The sequence below is a fragment of the Gavia stellata genome, chromosome 4 (genome assembly GCF_030936135.1).
Source record: "Gavia stellata isolate bGavSte3 chromosome 4, bGavSte3.hap2, whole genome shotgun sequence".
Classification (NCBI taxonomy): Eukaryota; Metazoa; Chordata; class Aves; order Gaviiformes; family Gaviidae; genus Gavia; species Gavia stellata.
The window spans coordinates 40,189,392-40,208,781 of NC_082597.1; the positions used below are offsets into that span (position 1 = coordinate 40,189,392).

The 19,390-nt window shown below is 42.5% G+C and overlaps 2 protein-coding genes across 2 annotated transcripts; one reads left to right on the forward strand and one right to left on the reverse strand.

Moving 5' to 3' along the window:
• Window positions 1–242: 242 nt before the first annotated feature.
• Window positions 243–13,124, forward strand: CCT2 (chaperonin containing TCP1 subunit 2). Its single transcript, XM_059816344.1, has 16 exons — window positions 243–306; window positions 1,514–1,588; window positions 2,040–2,105; window positions 2,204–2,315; window positions 3,195–3,271; window positions 4,301–4,413; window positions 4,945–5,147; window positions 5,331–5,431; window positions 5,518–5,645; window positions 7,722–7,825; window positions 9,643–9,762; window positions 10,334–10,462; window positions 10,550–10,653; window positions 11,286–11,385; window positions 12,020–12,161; window positions 12,812–13,124. Exons 1-16 carry the CDS (start codon window positions 304–306, stop codon window positions 12,840–12,842), a joined length of 1,608 nt encoding a protein of 535 aa, XP_059672327.1. The 5' UTR covers window positions 243–303; the 3' UTR covers window positions 12,843–13,124.
• Window positions 13,125–14,400: 1,276 nt separating this feature from the next.
• On the reverse strand, window positions 14,401–16,621 carry LRRC10 (leucine rich repeat containing 10). Its single transcript, XM_009813122.2, has one exon. The coding sequence runs from the start codon at window positions 16,574–16,576 to the stop codon at window positions 15,740–15,742; it is 837 nt and encodes a 278-aa protein (XP_009811424.2). The 5' UTR covers window positions 16,577–16,621; the 3' UTR covers window positions 14,401–15,739.
• Window positions 16,622–19,390: the final 2,769 nt, after the last annotated feature.

Sequence of the window (19,390 nt, forward strand, 5' to 3'; positions counted from 1 at the left end):
AGAAAGTTCCGGCACCAGGGCTATGCCTGCCGTGCGCAGCCGGTGAGGAAGCCGGGCCCGGGGCACAGCAGAGCCACGACCCGCCGCGGCACACGCTGCGCCCCATCGTCTGTGCCGGCGCAGAGGACCGCCTCCTCCGGAAGGACGGACTACGGCTCCCAGAATGCCGCGCGCCGACGGAAGCGGCGGTTCCTCTGACGCCAGTTCCGCCAGCAGCTCGGTGGGGGCTGCGGAGCCGCGTGCTGGTGCTCTGGTGGAGGCGGCGGTTGGCGGGATTTCGGCGGCGGCGGCGGCACCGGCATCATGGTGAGCGGCGGGGCGGCGGTGCCCGCGGCTCCGCGGCGCTGTCGCCCGGGGTGAGGGTGGGGTGCGGCAGGGCGGGGCGGCGGCCGCCCTCCCCGTAGACACGCGTGCGAGGGCCTGGCGGTCGCGCCCCTCCGCCGCGCTTTGTCCGGCGGCGGTTGCAGCCCTCGCGTGGGGGCGGCCTCGCGCCCTGCCCGGCGGGCGGAGGCGGTGTTGGCGGTGGCTGGAGGCGCTTTGGGCCGGGAAGGTTCTAGAACGCGCGCGAGCAGGGTCCGTCAGGGCGCGGCCAGACCGGGCCGCCGTGTGGCAGCGGCCGAGCCTGCAGCGGGGAGGTCTGGGTGGTTCCCGGTCCCGTGGTGGGCCTCCCGCCCGGGCCCCGCAGGAGAGGCTGTCTCGGCCCGCCCGTGCCGGGCGCCCGCGGCATGGCTGACATGGTGGAGGCGGGCGGGAGGCCGCTTCTTCCCTCCCCTCGTCTCCAAAAAGGCCTGGGGAGGCAGCACCGAGTCCCCGAACGTGAGAGGCGGCTCGTGGTGACCCGCTGAAGCTGCCCTCGCGCCGTGTGGCGTCTCCTACTGCACCCTTTTCATTTTTATTGTCAAAGCGATGATGGAACGGACACGAAACTGGTGGAAAAACTGTGTGCTGATCACGCAGCGACGTAAAAAGTCACGGAACTCTCTTAAGAGGATCGATACATTTGTTCTTTTGGGATTTGATCCATTTAAGGCTTGAGTTCTTTGCAAGTATTAGTCTTTAACGGCATGTATTCATTACTGATATAATTAATTTGCCTGGAAATGCAAGGAAAAAAAAAAAAAGATGAGGGTTCAACACAAATATCAAAATAATAAAGCCACAGTGTGCTCAGTAACTAGATTTTTTTAGGTTCTGCTGGTGGTACTTTTCTTTGGGTTGTCTGGATCTGATGGTTAGCCATGCAGAACAGCAACACAAACATTGACATTAAATAAGGTACTGGTAACGGCCTTTCAGGCTCATAGATTTTATCAGACAATGTGGTATTCAGTCTCTTGGAGTAGATTGCAATCGATCTTGTAATCTTTTCATGTGATTAACAGATTGCAAGATAAATTCACCTTGACTCTTCCTTAAAAGTCTATCTTGAATATGCTTCTTATTAAAACCAAATGGGGTATACAAATTCAGCATTTAAAGCTAAAGGAATATTCTTGTGTTACCTCTGTTTTAGGCGTCCATTTCCCTTGCTCCTGTGAACATTTTCAAGGCAGGTGCAGATGAAGAAAAGGCAGAAACAGCTCGGTTGGTAAGTTTAATTCTCTAAGAAACTGGTAATACTTGGGGTAATTAAATTTAGTCTTTTCTGCTGTTAAGTGTACTTTATGGTGATGTGGAACTTCATCTGGCTCGTCGTTTTTTCTTGTTGCATGTCTGTGAACAGAAAGAGGAGTGTTGTTTATACTAACGATGAGAGTAATTCCTCATGAGTGCTCAAAAACTAAATACCTTAGCTCAGAAGACTGAAGGCATTTCTTTTGGCTGTGAGACATGCTTTTGTGGTTTCTGTGAGAATTAAATACATTTGATATGGTTATCAAAATGTAGCAGTTAAGAAACTTGGACCCAAACTGCTGAAAGGAGTGTGACTGTGGAAGGGTTGGGTTAAGATGTCCCCTGGGAAGTTATGGGCAAGCATCTATTTCTTGTATTAAACTAGAAATAAATCCTTTTCTAAGGTATATTTGCTTTCATTTCAGTCATCCTTTGTTGGTGCCATTGCTATCGGTGACCTGGTCAAGAGCACTCTGGGGCCTAAAGGCATGGTAAGACAGCTGCAAGTTCTCAGTGGTCATATCTGTTAATTTAGTTTTAATAGTTACAGTGTGTTTTCAAGCAGTATTCTAAATCTTGTATCTTGTAGGACAAGATTCTTTTGAGTACTGGAAGAGATAGCACGGTAACAGTTACCAATGATGGTGCAACCATCCTGAAAGCTATTGGAGTTGACAACCCAGCTGCCAAGGTCTTGGTTGGTGAGTTTTTAATAGCTTGTCATTGGAGTACTTGGCATTTCTTAATTTGTAACTTTATTATGTGGTTTTAATTTGTTCTTAGAAAAGTATTCAAATAATGTGAAAAATTGAAGGGAGGGGGAGCAGAGTTCCTGAAGTAAGGGGGCCAAGGTGTTGCACACTTGTGGAACTCTGCAGAAGTAAAATTGAGGTATATGCTGCTCTTGCAAAACGGTTCTGGTGTCTCGTTGTTTTCCCTCAACCCTGGTTTGTCCCAGGAGTCAAAAGGGGCAAAAGACAGCTGTGTGCCCCTCTTTTTTCACCGGGGAAAATTTGAAGCAGAAATTTACTGGGGTACAGATGTTCTCCCTGATTTAAATCTCTTTTTATTACTTAATCAACATTGAACTCTGGACAGAGTTTACCTCTGTGATCAACTGTCTTAGTGTGGAAATGGTCCAGTTCTAGTGACAAGCAGGACCCTGAACAATTTGGTGTCAGATTTCTTGATGAGTTCGTGTTTGCTGCGTCCTTGTTTATGAACAGTTCATGGGGCATACTTTGTTATTATAATCTTGTGTGTATACCTTAGAGCTTCTATCTGGCCCTACTTTCTTTTGGTGACCATCTTCAGGAATGAGGGGAGTAGCTCTTGACCATTGCGAGACTGGAACTGGTGTCTAGGTTGCACATGAAGAGCAGGAATTTGAAGGATGCTGAATTTGATTTGTATCTCAGGTTTTTCTGTGACTTATAGAGTGACCTCTTTAAACTACTGAGGAGTAAGATTCTTTTTTCTTCTCCTAACTAATGAGAGATAAACATATTGGTATTTAAAGCTGGTACTGGGGAGCATGGTATTTTGAATCAAAACATTAATGCAGCAGCTTCTTTCTTTAGATATGTCAAAGGTTCAAGATGATGAAGTTGGTGATGGAACTACATCTGTCACAGTTCTGGCAGCTGAATTACTGAGGGTGATGTATTACAGTTTTTCAGATATGTTTTTATTTGGCAGTATACTCCTGTGATATCAATAGGGGATGTGTTATTTGTTGTTTATGAAGAGGACTCCCAAAGTACAGCGATACCTTGCTCTGTTGCTGTTGAAATTGATACAGTAAAAAAAACCCCGTAGATATTGTGTCATCATTTTTTTTATTTATTTTAAGCTATAGTCCTTATTTTATTATTTATAAATTCACAAGTATTTTAATTTGGTATGTTTTAGAAAATTATTTTCTCTTATTTCATTATGCATGTGAAACAGAAATATCATTCTGTCACAGGTCGCTTCCTGGATGTTGCACTGGGCAGCATGCAGCACTGCTTAGTTGTGAGGTTCAGTCCTCTGAAATCCTTTTTGTAACATTAATGAGAAAAAAACCAAGGCATGTTAAATTCTGTTCTTGTGTGCACAAGACCTGAATTCATACTGTTTCTTTAAACTCTGCATACAGAGTTTACACTGGCAAACTCTAAATCTGAAATTACTGTGAAAGAGACTTCAGAAGTGAGGAGCTCTTGTTAGCAGAGCTGTGCCAGTAAATCTAATGATCTCAGATCCAGGAACTGTGATCAAGAGCATCTGAGAAATGATCCATCAGCTTGCCAAGTTCCTTGCAAATAGGGATTTTGAAGATTTTTTTCTTTTTTTTCCCAACTACACTTCAAGTTGCAGCTGTAAGTGAACAGGAAACTGATCTCAAACATCAAGTGAAAGATCGCTATTTTGAAGTGTATGTCTGGTTGCTATTCATATTAGAGTTAGGATTTTTTTTTTTTTTCTCAATTAATCAACATTTCTTGACGATACTCCCAGGGCAGATCATATTTGTCTAGATTGGGGGGAAAAAAGCTGCCAGTAGGGTGAATTCAATATCATTGTTACAGCTCTCTGGTTTCTACTGCCATTCAGAATTTTCTGATTACTTGGAAGTGTCTTTCCTAGTTAATGTAAATGTACCTTGGGGGAAAAAACCTAATTATTAATTTCATTTAAACAGGAGGCAGAATTACTGATTTCAAAGAAGATTCATCCTCAGACCATCATTGCAGGCTGGAGAGCAGCCACAAAAGCTTCAAGAGAGGCACTTTTGAAAGCAGCTGTGGATCATGGGTTAGTAATGTACATTTGCTGTAACTCTTTATAAACCAGTCAAGATGAAAACATCAGTGAGAATTATATACCTTTGGGAAATTCTTTGCTGTCTTTTAAGTAGTGTAAAGGCTGAACTTATGAATTTTAACAGTTAAGATTCTTTAGATGAACTACAGAAGCTTTATGAAATTTTTTAAAACTACTTCTGATGTGCAGAAACAAAATACAAGGAATAATTTGCTCCCTAGAAAAATACTTGAGCTGTTATTTCAGATTTCATACTCTGATTTTAAATGTGACTGTTTTCTTTACTGTCACTTTGAGAGCACAGGCTTTCTAAAACTGAATGCAATGGTTCTCCTAATTGAATGTGTATTTCAAGTAGAAGGTTGTATTCTGGGACACTGGAGGGATTCTGTGTAGCATTCCTCAAAAATGGAACATGGTACACATAGAGGCTAGAAGAAGTAGGGAGAGACTCACAGTGATAGGTTGACAATAGTTAAGGCTTTCAGACTTTCCACTTTAACTGTCCTGACTTTATTTTAGTGATGATGAAGTGAAATTCCGTGAAGACTTGATGAACATTGCAGGAACGACTCTTTCATCAAAATTACTTACTCATCATAAAGATCACTTTGTCAAGTTAGCTGTAGAAGCTGTTCTTAGGTTGAAAGGTTCTGGTAATTTGGAGGCTATCCACGTCATTAAGAAACTTGGTGGAAGTTTGGCTGATTCCTACTTAGATGAAGGTAAGTCTTTGTATGTTGGCTCTAAGTATGCTTGAGAAATGAAACTGTTAGAAGTTACATATCTCTCTACAAATTTGTTCTGGGAAACATTGCTGTGTTATTATTAAACTGAGTAATAAATACGAGTAGTTTTTGTGATACTGTAAATGAATTGTTTTCCTTTTTCAATATCTGTTGCTACAGGCTTTTTACTCGACAAGAAGATTGGTGTAAATCAGCCAAAACGAATTGAAAATGCTAAGATTCTTATTGCAAATACTGGTATGGATACAGACAAGATTAAGGTATGTGACAGAACTACTGTTGTGAAACAATGTTTTTGAAAATGGAATTCCTTTTTAGACTGAACTCTTTGTTTTCTTTGATTTAGATTTTTGGCTCTCGCGTTAGAGTGGACTCTACAGCAAAGGTAGCGGAAATAGAACAGGCAGAAAAAGAAAAAATGAAGGAGAAAGTAGAGCGTATTCTTAAGCACGGAATAAACTGCTTTATTAACAGGTATGTATTTTCTGGGAAAAGGGGTCGAGTTCATAATGCAGTTAGAAAGTAGCAAGATTTTAATGTTGTAGGGTGTGAAGAACATTATTTATGTTTGTATCTGTAAAATTACATGATCCTACCTAATGCTTAATTTATTCACTTTAGTGCGCCCAGTGTTTTCTTCTGTGCTTCCCCTTATGCACCATGCACCCCTCCCCTCAGTTTTGGTTTTTTATTTTAAAGAGAAAGAAGTGATGTTACTTAATCAGGGATCCATGTTTCAGTCCAGTTGAAGCAATGTCACTATGCTTTTATACTACCAGATTTATTTAGTTAGGAATACCAGCAGCATTGCCCATATCCATATTCTCCCTTTTTGGGGGAAATTGGTGCTGAAAGAGTCTGTGCTGCTGAATGCATTTAGTTCAGATTGAAGTGGCTATGCTTTTTCCTGCATTAAAATGCTGGTGCTGGAGTACTGCTCCAAATTCAAGAGTGTTTGAGGGACCTTTGTGTTCCCTGTCATGAGCCTTTTCTTCTATACACATCTTTCAAAGTACAAAAGATAACAATTTTCATTGAAGAGATGTCACAATCTAAGTTACTTATTTTTGTTAGTAGTGCGCTTCTCTCTTAAACTGTCACAGTGAAAAAAGCATTCAGGTTCTTCATGATGAAAAATGCTTCTGCCTTTCAGTAATTCTCATTTGAGTGAAACTGCCATATGTATGAGCAGCTTGACACCTGCTGGTTCAGCTCGTCATGTAGTCTACTAGGAAGCTGATTAGCTAGTACTACACCAAAGGGTAGGAGTTGTAAGAGTAGCACTGTTTTCCACAGTAGCAAAGATTCACTCTTTCAGGACAGAGTGCATCTTATAACTCACCTTCAAAATTTGTGTTAAATATCTTTTAAGAACCACTGACAAACTGGCAAATCTGTTAGTCCCTCCATCTATGTCATGTTTCACATACATCACGTTCTAGTGTAAGTAAAATGAGTACTCTGTCCAGTGGACATGGTACGAATACAGACTCCTAGGGTCAGGAGTCCTGTTGGCAAATTGATGGAAGAATCCTTTGAAGTATGCAAAAAAATCCTTAACTCCACCTCTGCTATCTGGTGTGCTTGTAACACAGGTAGTTGCCCTAAGGAAGCTCAGGTAGCGGTCAGTCACTGTAGCCAGGCTAGTGGTATTCCAGTTAGATTGACTCTTGACTTCTATATTTATTCCCTGATAAAATTGACTTCAGCTTATAGCCATACTGCAGATCCACTTCACATCTGATACTGTAAGTGTTAGCCAGTTAAATACCGCAGAGGAGATGCTTGACAAAGGCCAAGGCTATATGGATGCAGAGTTGGAAGAATCTTCTCTGTGTGTGCGCAGCAGCACCAGTTGTCTCTTTTTGAAGATAGATTAGAAACATCTTTTTTGACAGAGATGGCATCTCCCAGCTCCTGCTGAATCTCTATAACGCTCAAAATCTCTAATTTGGAAAGGAAAAATAACTTGGCATAGCACTCCAGAATGGTCGTTGACCATTCAGCTTTAGATGATTACTTTGTTCTAGAGAGAGTGGGATACATATTAATAAGGGAGCGCATACTCTTCTCTGTGGTCTGCTATTTGTATGTGTTACAAGACTGGCCATTTATTGTTCCCGGAGAGTTGTCTACTGTCTGGATTTTGTACTGGTGAAGGAATTAAAGACGTTACTTCACATGTTACTCTAGTGCACTCTGCTAGAATAGGCAGTTAAGTGGCCAGCAGGCACTTAGGATCAAAGGACTTAGAATTTAAAGCATATGGTCCCCTCTGCATTGATGGTATGTCTTCAGGGGAAGGGTATTTCAAAGAGGTGTAACAGTTTGAATTTTTTTTCTTTTTTTTTAGCTTAGTATGTTTTCCTGTAGCTGTATTTGCTTCTGTGTGGTGTAACTTTCTGTGTGTGGCAGATGCCTCACATATTGACTACTTTTGTAGCTTTTAGAAATCTGTCCATTTCCATGCTGCTGAGAATCACACGTCCTTTGGTATTAAAAGGTTTGTTCCATGTGTAATGAGAAGATGTGCCTGTGTTTTAATTGTAGACAGTTGATCTACAACTACCCTGAACAGCTCTTTGGAGCTGCTGGCGTCATGGCTATTGAACACGCAGACTTTGCTGGTGTAGAACGTCTGGCTCTTGTTACAGGTATGTAGAGTGCCTTGTCATGAAACTTGGAGGGTCACATTATTTTTTCGATCTTTAGTAAATGTTAATGCTTGATCACCTAGTTTGTACTTTTTACTATTAAGCAGATCTGTGAATGTGAAAAGTACTCCAAATAAGCTTTATTTTACAGTACTTAAATACAAATGTCTATGGAGGGCCCTGTGAAACTGGCCATAAGAAACTTTGAAATTACTTTGTTGATTTACCAACTGCTAGGTAACTGTCAGTATTTTTTCAGAAGCAGGTAACTCAGTTTCTATCTTTAGTATGTTATACTTCACATGTAAAATGTCTGTTTTGATTCTGAATCCTCCCTGCATAATGATTTAAACATTTTTTTTTCTCTAGCAACTGTGTATTCACATACATACAAGGATCACATACACATACAAGGATCATAATGCTAACTGTGGAGTATAATTTAGCCAGTTAGTGCCAGTTAGTAATTTTCTTTCGTATTTAAAAAAAATATTTTCAGTTAAGTCCCTGCTTGATAAACTTTTGAAATGTTTGTTTTCTAGGGAAGAGATGAAATTTAGCGATAGAAAAAATAAGATGATAAATCCACAAGTTAGTTAATACCATCTTGTTAGAAATGGCTGTTGTTTGATTGTAATAACAGAGAAGACTGAAGAGTCATCCTTTGTTAAAAATGTGGGTCTGAGTCATTGACTTCAGGTGGCCCTCAAATGGCATGAACTACCTGGATATTTTTAGTAGTGGTTAGTGTAAATGTGACCCTAGTAACTAACAAAAATGAAACATCTGGAATGCTACAGATGATTCTCATTGCCGAAGTTAGAGGTAGTTAACTGGAACATCATAAAAAAATTGATGATGAAAGTGATCAAGAGAATGGATTACTTGCTTTGCAGGGAGAAAAGATACTGACTTGTTTAGCTTAGCAAAACTGAAGTAGCAGTTGTGTATAACAGGCAAACACTTGGTTGAGAGGAACATTGCATATGTTCTGGGACAAATTCAGAGCAAGTTTTATAGGCAGAGCAAGTGAACCGTATCAGACCACACTGGATCAAATAGTATAGCTGAAAAAAACAGACAAGCTTTTAGTAAGCACAGACTCTCTACTACAAATCTTGTCTTCCCTTGTACTGCTACAACTACAGCAGTGCTGCAAGCTGATATTTAATAACTGAGCATACATTAGGAGTGAATACATGTAAACGGTTTTCTAAGGCAAAGAGCAAAGTACTAGAACAATATTCCATTCAGGGACATTTTGGTCTTTGTAATAATCCGTTTTGTTTATGATATGGAAGTTTACAAATGCTGCACTATATATGACTCCTACAACATGGCATGAGACTCATGATTCAGGAGCTTGGTGGCCAGCACTTCTCAGCCATTGTCAGGCAGGCAAAATGAATGCTGGCACAGGCTCAAGTTTAAAAACGTAACAAACTTGATTTAGTATTTTATAAATAGTTCATCAGTAAATACTGCTAAAACTTTAAACAGATTGACATTTTAATACTGTCAAATATCAACGTTTAGTCTCTAATCCAGACAGAACTTGTAAGCATTACAGCTATTGTAGTTCTTGTGATGTGAAACAAAATAGGTGTTTTAAGGACTTGTCAACATCGGTAGAAGGTTTCTGGTGCCATATGCTGACATTGGAAAGATTTGGCTTATCAGTATTGTTAATTTCCATTTATTTTTGGGAAATTATGAAGATGATGCTTTTTTTTATCTCCCCCCCCTTGGTTAGACCTTGACTGAATGGATGCTTTCATCGTGAGCTCTTTGATTTTTGTATGATACTACATTTTTAGGTGGTGAAATTGCATCAACCTTTGATCATCCTGAGCTAGTAAAACTAGGAAGCTGCAAGCTTATTGAAGAAGTCATGATTGGAGAAGATAAACTCATTCATTTCTCTGGAGTGGCAATGGGTAAGTTTTTTACCACTAATGGCATGCTGTAACATTTGTGTTAACCCTCTGCTAACACTGTTCGGTGACCAGGGCGGCATAGGAATTTTCTAATGATTCATGTAACCATTTTTATTAAAGCCTTGCTTCTCAATAAAAATCCTGCAAAGATGTATGTATGTATATTCATGGTTGAAATTGTTCATCTACGTAACATTAAACATACGCATAAACACTTGTAAGAATGGGAGACTAAATTGACAAGAAAAGCAGCAACCTGTCATACTTCAAGAACTTGAGAGCTTGTTCTGTAAATGCCAATACTGTAAGTTTCCGAGGGGTTGTTTTGAGATAATGTTCATTTTCTATTAAATTAAACAAGGTGTTGTGGAACAGTTCGTTGATAAAAGTGTACATAGTGTACATCATTTCATTCTACCTGTGAAATGTCATCATGCTTTCTTTTCACCCCAGAATTGATCTATGTAGAACTTGACTGCAGTGACAGCAAAACCATTACAAATACTTTGCAATAGCCTCTTTTTCTGTCGTTGGTTTCTTTTTTTAATCTTTTCGCATTTGCACTTTCTAGGTGAAGCTTGCACCATAGTTTTGCGTGGAGCAACACAGCAGATTTTAGATGAAGCGGAGAGGTCTTTGCATGATGCTCTCTGTGTTCTTGCCCAGACCGTGAAGGACACTAGAACGGTGTACGGTGGAGGTGAATATTAGATACTTTGTACATGATACACATTTCATATTACTGTTCAAGTCATATATAAAACATCTGTGTGTCTTCAATGAATAGGTTGTTCAGAGATGCTGATGGCTAATGCTGTTGCAGAACTTGCCATCAGAACACCTGGCAAAGAGTCTGTTGCAATGGAGTCGTTTGCTAAGGCTTTACGAATGGTAAGTTTGTTTAATCAGATTGCTGGATTAATAGACATAAAATTTCAGTAAGTTTACGAACTTCTGACATCAGCTTTCAAAATGTTGGTTTTCTAAAAGTAAAAGTGAAATTTAGCAGCATATCTTGGATGAACAAAGGGGAAAGAGTTACTGTTTTCTCTCTTAGAAAAAAAAGTATTGGTGTGTTAGTAATTCTGCGTGCTACAGAATTCCGAATGTTGATGTACTAGCCCTCTTCTAATTGGTTCTTGCTCCCCTTACCTGCAAGGTTAAAAGTGCAACAGAAATAGCACATGAAATCTTGGCTGATTCAGTTGACAACTGATTTAGAAAAGAGCAAGCCTTCTGTTCTGTCGATACTCTAGTACTATTTGATTGTATTTGTGCTCTGGTACTATCTATAAGCTTCTAGACTTGTATTGGCGATTGCATCTTAGTAGGAAATGAGAGTATCACAAGAAACGTTTATAGACTATTACTGTGCTAACAGACTCAATTTGAGAAAAAATTGCCTTCCTGTATTTTAAATTAGAGAAAAACTTTCTTAGGAAGTGAAAGACCATAGGAAAACATTTCTCCTAAGACAATTAAATTAAAGGGCATGGTAAGACAACCTGTGTTTATTCCCTTAGATCCCAACAATAATAGCTGATAATGCTGGCTATGACAGTGCGGATTTGGTTGCTCAGCTCAGAGCCGCTCACAGTGAAGGGAAGACTACTTACGGACTTGGTAAGGGGCTTGGTATTACTTCTGTGATTGGACTGCTGTTTGGGAGGGGGATTATTAAACTTGGTCACATCTGTTTGTCGCTGATACATTCAGCTGGAAGAACTGAATACGTTGATTTTTGTTTGCTTTGCATAGAACGTAGACATACAATATTACATTCCTTTATCATTCTACCAGGCTTTTTCCAAGAGAGTGAAAAGCTTTGGTTTTGAAGGGGATGGTTTCCACCTGTGAAAACCACTTTTATTACTTACATTGAGTCTAGTTATATTAGGCTTAAAAAGAAAGGCATTGATTTAAAAACAGACAAACAAACACCCCCCCACCCCCCCCAAAAAAAAACCCTTAAAAAAAAGTTGCAGAGAAGAATTCTGAAGTTGATACACCTAAGGAAAAAGTGCTGGGAGTCCTGCTGGAATCTTGTCTCCTCTTCCTGGTGTATAAAGTTTTCATAATTTTTTTGTATGTAATTGCAACATGTTATGCTGAAATGCAGAGCCTTGAAGTGAAAGACTTTATTTCATACTTCCCTTACTATCAGTATGGTTCATTTGAGCAGGTAAGTTACCATACTGTCAGCTGTTTGTAACTTCCTCAAAAAATACCCAACCTCTTAATGTATCTTTTCTTCCAGATATGAAAGAGGGGATCATTGGAGACATGGCAGTCTTGGGAGTAACAGAAAGTTTCCAAGTGAAGAGACAAGTTTTGCTGAGTGCTGCTGAAGCAGCAGAAATGATTCTTCGTGTAGACGACATTATTAAAGCAGCACCGAGGTATGATCCGAGTATCTACATTGGTCAGTCACAGTGGTATAGAGAAACCTCCTTCTGTGGAAGAGTAACTATGCAGGAAAGTCTTGTTCTAAAAATACTTGAAATAAAGACTGACACCTGACATGCTGACATTCCTGTTACATGATTTTTTTGCATTAGGAGTGTGAACAGACCTTTAGAGCCATCAGTGTGCTTAAATTAGTGTGCCTGAGCAACGCCTAGTTAATCTTAGGTCATGTGTCGTATATAGTACTAAAACATCTGCAAAAGTGGCTGACCAAAATGTAAGGGATCATGCTGCTTTTTTTTCTTTTGGCAAAAATTGTAGTTAAATGTCCAGCTGCTTCTGAAATAGAATCTGCGGCTAAAACAACCAAGTTTGTTAAAAAGTTTTCAGAAGGAATTCCACTTGTAGGCAGGTTATCCCATACGTGCCTGCTACAAGGTAGTTGGCACTGTTTGAATCATAGTTTTTTTTACTGTGGTCAGAGGTGATGTATTAGCTTTGAAGTGATACTGCCTTTTGTGCTGTGAGATAAAGCTAGCGCTGAATACAAAATATCAACTAAAAATTAAGTATAAAGGTGGGTGGGGAGGCTGGTGGACGTCAGTGTGGGAGGGAATTTTCTGATTTTTCTTTTTCTCCCCAGAAAACGCGTACCAGACCATCGCCCGTGTTAAATTTTCTTCGGTAGCTGAGGATGTGTGGACCAGATCTCACCTAGTGATTTTTTTTTTTAATGATCTAGTTTTCGTGAGTTTGTGGAACAGAAGCTTGAGATGAGCAGATCTCCATCAATGGCATGAAATAACTGTCTTCAGTTGGTTTTAACTTATTTCAGTTGATCTGTGTTGTGGGGAAGATTCACTTTCAAGTAAAACAGGGGTTTTATACAACCCTATTCCTTCTGTTCCTCTCCAGGTTCCACTTAAAATACACAGAAATAAAAAAAAGTAAATTCAAATCCATCAAAGTTGTATTTGTCTTTGTGGAGAACCAAGAAGGGCAGTTTCATTAGGAAAGCAGCAGTGCACATCCTCCGTCCTTGGATGCTTCAAGCGGTGACCAGGCAGTCAGCACGAAGGGAAACCTCTCAAGCCTTTGTAGCTTGCTGTTTCGGGTTGACCTGGTGCATTTCGTGTGAGCGGTTTATTACACTCCTGGCTGTATAGGTTTTGCGTTGGGACCCTAGAAACAGGCTTTGAAGTTAAATGTTATCCTTTTCTAGTGATACTGGAGTATTACTCGTTTTTTGATGATGAAAGAAGGAGAAGAAGCTGAAGAGGAACCTTGGTCAATGCCCAGAACTACAAGTCGGGGGATTTTGCAGCTTCTTGCACCACAAATTTTCTGTGGATAGGAGTTCTGCTGAGGGGGGTTGAGAGGAAGATGCAGTTTGGGGGAGAGAGCAGCATCCTGGACCAAATAGCGTGTTTGACTACAACGTACTGGACTTGGGCCGACTTTACAAACACCCATTACTGCCATAGAGGGCAGTCAGTGGAAAATGTGCCAGACCCCATTGCATTCCCATTTTCTTTCCCCCCCTTTTCATGCCTTTGTACTCTCTTTCCTATTCCTATTCCAGTGGTTGCTGCAAAGGCCATGTGTTTCTTAATTGGTCTGGTTTATGCTCAGGTCATAAGGAAGTCATGACGCCTGCAGCAGTGTTCACATGGATTCTTGATGACTGTAAGCAGGGACAAGCGGAGGCGCCCCATCTGCGTGGGAGCCTGTTGAGAGATGCCAGCTGGACGTTGTGACCCTTCTGGCCCTCACGAGCGTAACACTGCAGCAAATGGCAAACACCGGGGGAAGCCTGCCAAAGCAGGAAGATTAATTGGAAATGGAGAAAGTGTCTGTGCAAGCATTTTTCTCCCTTAGGTTTCCTGAAATGAAGAGAATCTGTTTACAGAATGCTCCTCCAATCTCTCAAAACAGACTCTCTTCAGATCTCTGGAAGTGACAATGCTGTGTAGAGAGCGCTGTGTTAAATACAAACCATTGACAAGCAGGTGAAAGCACCTTCCCCACCCTCAGACAAACCAAGTACCAATCAGTTCCATAGGAAATAAAACAGTGAATTTGGATGTTAAAAAAGCCCCAACCTCTTGTCCTGTTCAATAATTCTGTTTTGTAGGAAGAAATGGTTTCTTGGAACAAGGTTAGATAAAGAATTTGGAGAGAGAGAATTCAGTTAATTCCAAAGAAGGATGGTTTAACTCAGCAAGACGCTAGTACACTTTATTTCATTTAATGACTAGTAAGCACACTACATGGGTGCCAGCCAGATCCAAATTCAGGCTTCATTTAACAAGACAGCGAGTGCTAGCAGAGTCTATATATTTCCAGATATTTTTTCAAGCATGTAAATGACATTAAGCAGTCACGAACTGGCATGGAATCAAACCTTTTCTGGGAAGTCAACTGCTGCTTCTGCAGGCTGTGCTGGTGAGACAGTTCCACTGATGAGTGAGGCGGAGAGGGAAGTGGCTGTTCTGTGCCACCAAGGGCTCCCCACCCTTTTAAAACTGTCTTTCACCAAACTCAATGATCCGTGCCATGGAATCAAAAGCTAAAAATGTCACTTTGAGCCGGATTTCTTTTCTGTGTTACACAATTAAAGCAAAACATACTTTAAAAAAAAAGGGTTCGGTGCAGTTCCAAGGGAATCCGAGCTGGTCTGCGTTGCAAGCTGGAGAGAGACCCAGCTGAAGTCAACTCAGTCAAGTTCGCCTCAGCTTCTGTGCAAGCCTGGAGCAGCAGGCTCCCAGTCCTGGGTTTTAGTCATGCAAGTTTACCTTTACAGCTCTTGTGGTTTTTCCGTTTCAGTCAGGCTTTGATTTTCTCCTTTGCTAGTGCATGAAAACTCGGCGTGTACAGCTGCCCTTACAGGCAGCGTTGTCAGTAACATAAAAACAAGCAGGAAAGCCTCTAGCTTTCCTCACCATCATTTAAAATGCTGCTTGGCAATAAGAAAACAAGAGGGATCACTAATTTTCCAGGATGAAGGTAGCAGCGGTAAGAGGAGAGCTCGCTGGTACATACGCACTGCTTCCTTGATAGTGCAGCCAGGGCTCTGCTACTGCTTCCCATGTGGCAGGCGGGGAAACCTTCAAGCTGCTGCTGCGTTTCAGGTAAGTCATTTGACACAAATGCTGTGGGTTACTTTAAAGCTGTGACTCCCACCTGAGAGCTGAGGCTTGGACAGCTTAGCAAGGTGGAGGTGAGAAGAGCGAGCCCATGGGTGAAGAGCAGCATGTCTGTACATACAGTCCACCCATGGAAAACTTCTAAACTGTGTCTTCATCTCTACTGCAAACTCTGAGTGGTCCCTGCATGGGAAGAGAGGGGAAAGGAAGGAAGTCTTGGCTCCAGAGAGAGTGCTGGGTGCTGTGCAAAAGGGGGTGTCTGCAAAAGAGAGTTTTGCTGTCACCTAGGTCTAAACCAGTGCACCTACTCCCGAAGACTAGCCAGGCGGCATGGCACTCCCTGGACACCAGCAGGCGAAGGAGAAGCAGAGGCTGGGCGTCGTCGTGAGTGCGCCGCCACCTTTGCCGGAGCGGGCAGCCGAGTATCAGCAGGGCTCGGCTTCCAGCTCGGGCTTGGCAGCAGGAGGTGGCGACGGCTTCTCATCGAGCGTGATTTCTATCACCGCCCCCGACCGCTTGCGGGGTTCGGGGGTCTCCTCCGACCATCTCCCCACCCTGCGCACCCCTTTGGCCACTTTGGGTGCGTTCCTGCAGGGGTTGTGGTCGTAGATCACCAGCTTCAGGCTGGGGAGGTGAGCCAGGCTGGGGAAGAACCGGATGGAGTTGCGATCCACGTCAATCACCTCCAGAAAAGGCATGTCCAGGAGCACGGGGGGGAACTCGGACAGCAGGTTGCCTGACAGCCAGATGGTGCGCAGCTCCTGCAGGCACCGCAGCTGGGCAGGGAGCGTGCGCAGCGCGTTGGAGCCGGCGTGCAGGGTTTTGAGCAGGCTGAGCTCGCACACCACCTCGGGCAGGCACTGCAGGCAGTTGGACTCGATCCAGAGGGTCTTGAGGTTCTGCAGGAGCCGGAGCTCGAGGGGCAGGCTGCAGAGCTTGTTGTTGCCGAGGTAGAGGATGCACAGCTGCTTCAGCGTGCACACGACCAGGGGCAGCGCTTTGAAGTTGTTGAAGTCCAGCGCCAGGATCTGCAGGTTTTGCAGCTGCTCCAGCTCAGGGGGCAGATGGTTCAGGTTGTTGTCGCTCAGGTACAACTTGACCAGTTCCCTGAAAGAGCAAATGTGCAGAGGCAGCCGCCTCAGCTGCCTCCCGCTCAGATCCACCATTTTATCCACTGGCATCTCTTCTAGGTCTTCCAGGAGGTACTTCTGGCACTCGTCAGATGGCACAAAAGCGACCATGGCTTTCAGACTGTTGCCCATCCCGTGACTTTCTTTGTTTAGGGATCGCCGGGACTGCAAGGGACAGGGGCCCGCCTTGGTCTCCTCCTGCTGTGCACTGACCTGCCAGTAACTCAGTCTTCCCAATATAAGGCTCTGTTTACATGGCACCAGCCATTCATCTCAAGGGCTCTGAAATGTTTCTGATAACTGAATGAGTGTTTGGTGACGGGGATTACGGACAGGACGACTTCGAGCACAGGTCTCCCTCTCTCACCCACACTCCTGCTCGCTCCCCCCCGAAAACATTCCTTCTTGCTTCTTCCCGCACACTATAAATGTTCTTGGATTTTGCCCCAAACAGTCGCCCCGATGCCCCAGCGCCTTACCTCTCGCTCCAGCTGTGCTGTCTGTGCAGCTGGTGCTGGCTGCAGGGATTGGCTCGGGAAAGTAAACACCACAGAAGACCAAATTTTTAAACTCAGATGTTTAGCTTTCATGAAACTTTCAGCGGAAATGTTGGATGTAATCTAATTGTTGTTTTAAATACCTGTCAAGACTTGACTGACTTTCCAGATGAATGGCACTTTTAGGGATTTACTTTGGAGGGTGCCAAATACATAATTTCAGAGTGTAACTTGCCACCCAGTACTTATCTTAAACCTTTAACACAAATACTTGGCAAACTGCTATCTTGAGCTGTTCTACTATTTATGTTCCTAATTTAACGGTGTTTACTACAGCCTCTGGCACTCTTGACTGTGTAGGGCCTTTTTCATTACATTATGGTTTTTTCTTGTCTGAATCCCTGTTTAATACGCCCACTATCACAACCTGCCAAGGCTGTTCTCCGACCGCCTTCCGACCGTGCTACTGCAGTTCCTGTATCTGTACCAAAACCTGGCAAGAAACTGCCATGGATTTAATTCCATCAAGATTCTCACTTGTTATGAGTGAGATAAATACAATGTTAAACGTTTAGATGTGACAGTGTAAACTGTTCCCCTCCTTTTCTCAGCAGGACCCATTGCTATTCAGGTCAGGACCTCTGATTTCTGAGAGGAGCCTTTCCATGCGTAGGCACCTCTGCATACTTTGGCTTCTTGAGCTGCTGCTGTTTTAAGCTTTCTTGGGGATTGTCCCACTTGCATGTTGGCCACGGAATTTGGGTTTGAAAGCTGGCAGAGTGTTTTAAGGTGAAATAGCCTTTCCAGCAGCTGGCTCTCTACTTTGGTATCTACAACTCATTGCTGTCATTTTCCACACTTACCATAATCTAGGGAGGATACTTTCTTCAAACGATCTGCAGTTGGTTTCTGGGCATTAGGTGCTACACAACCAAAATATGTGATTGCTGAGAGCCACGTATTCTTGGAAAAACAAAAGGCAGAACAAACAGAAGATTGAGAAAAAGGCAATATCAAAACGTTAAGGTGGCCTCTGGATCTCTAGTTAAATCTGGTAATAGAGAGCTCTTTACTATCACTTGCTTTCAAATGCAAAGCAGCTCTGAGCTATCAATTGAATATAGGCTATAGGATGTTCACTGGTCTTTTCCCTTCAAGATGAGTGACTGTGGCATGCAACAGTGATGGTATGAAGGATGTATGGAGGGTTTCCTGGGGGAGAAGAACAAAAGAGAGGGCATCTGGGGACCAGTATTGCAGCAGGACGGAGAACAGCGAGTGCTGCGACCCAAGTGCCATAAAATTGGTTTTGGATGGAGAAGCTGGGCCAAGTGTCAAGCCTGGAGAACAAAGATATGTTGCAGTCATCTTTGGCTGTAATGTGGAAGAGAGACACTGAAAATACTCTCTCTCATGACAGAAGGCGGGACGTGCTGGGCATAGCATCCCAGCAGCAAGAGCTGGTTCCTGCTGAACGAGCATCTCAGAGTTGCCACTTCTTTACTGCTTTAACACGATGTGCCCTGTCAGAGGACCACTGTGGAGAACATGTCATTCCTAGATTTCACAGGGCATCCTTTCCCAAGCAGTTACCCTGGAATGTGATCTGACTTTTAAGAAAATATTCTCATGGCCCCCAGTAGGTTTTTGTATTTGTTTCCATTTCTAAGTGGCTGTGGCACCTTCTAAAGGCAAGACTCCCCACCCCGTTAAGGCACTGTAGGCTACAGGTGTGGAAAACCAAATGCATTTAGCATAAATAATAATGAATTTACATCCATGGCAAAGACATGTCCCTTAGATAAATCTCTTTAGATATCCTGCTGATCAGAACAACATAAAAGCCTAGGTAAGAGTATTTTAAGAGTACAGTTTAGGCATATTTTTCTTAATAATCCATATGGAGAGAAATAACTTTGCAATATACCTTATGTCTATAGTCACAGATACGTATTTTTTCTGTTTGAATTATTTCTACTTAATGAAACATTTAAGCTGCAGACAACTATTTCTTAGGGATCCTCTGCACTGTAGTTTAATCATTATTCCAGTTTATCAAAAAAAGTCACGATGACCTTTTGTTGCTGCATTTTGTACCTCTGTTGGCTAAATGAATGTCTGCTTAGAACACACTGTGAGATCAGAGGATTTGGGAAAAAATAATCTTCATGTAGTGGGATAACAAAGGGCTACATTTGCAAGAAAATGAACAATCTCGATCCTTCTGAGAATCAGCGATTCAGTGGAGGCTCTAAGGCAAAGGCAGTCCCCTCAGCAGACCCAGGCAGTCTTTTGAAAGCCACTTCACATCTCCAAAGTTATCCTGATGCCCTCCAACACGAGCATTCATGACTGCCCAGAAGCATTTGTGGCATTTGAGGAAAAGTTCAAGCGATAAAGGTGCTCAGCACAGACATTGTCTTGCTCTTGTCAAAGTGACACTGCCGTA

Coding starts and splice junctions, on each gene's coding strand:
- LRRC10 (XM_009813122.2), bottom strand. CDS start 16,576: ATGGGCAACAGTCTGAAAGCCATGGTCGCTTTTGTGCCATCTGACGAG.
- CCT2 (XM_059816344.1), top strand. Junction 2,106..2,203: donor CTCTGGGGCCTAAAGGCATG/GTAAGACAGCTG, acceptor TGTATCTTGTAG/GACAAGATTCTTTTGAGTAC. Junction 5,148..5,330: donor TGATTCCTACTTAGATGAAG/GTAAGTCTTTGT, acceptor CTGTTGCTACAG/GCTTTTTACTCGACAAGAAG.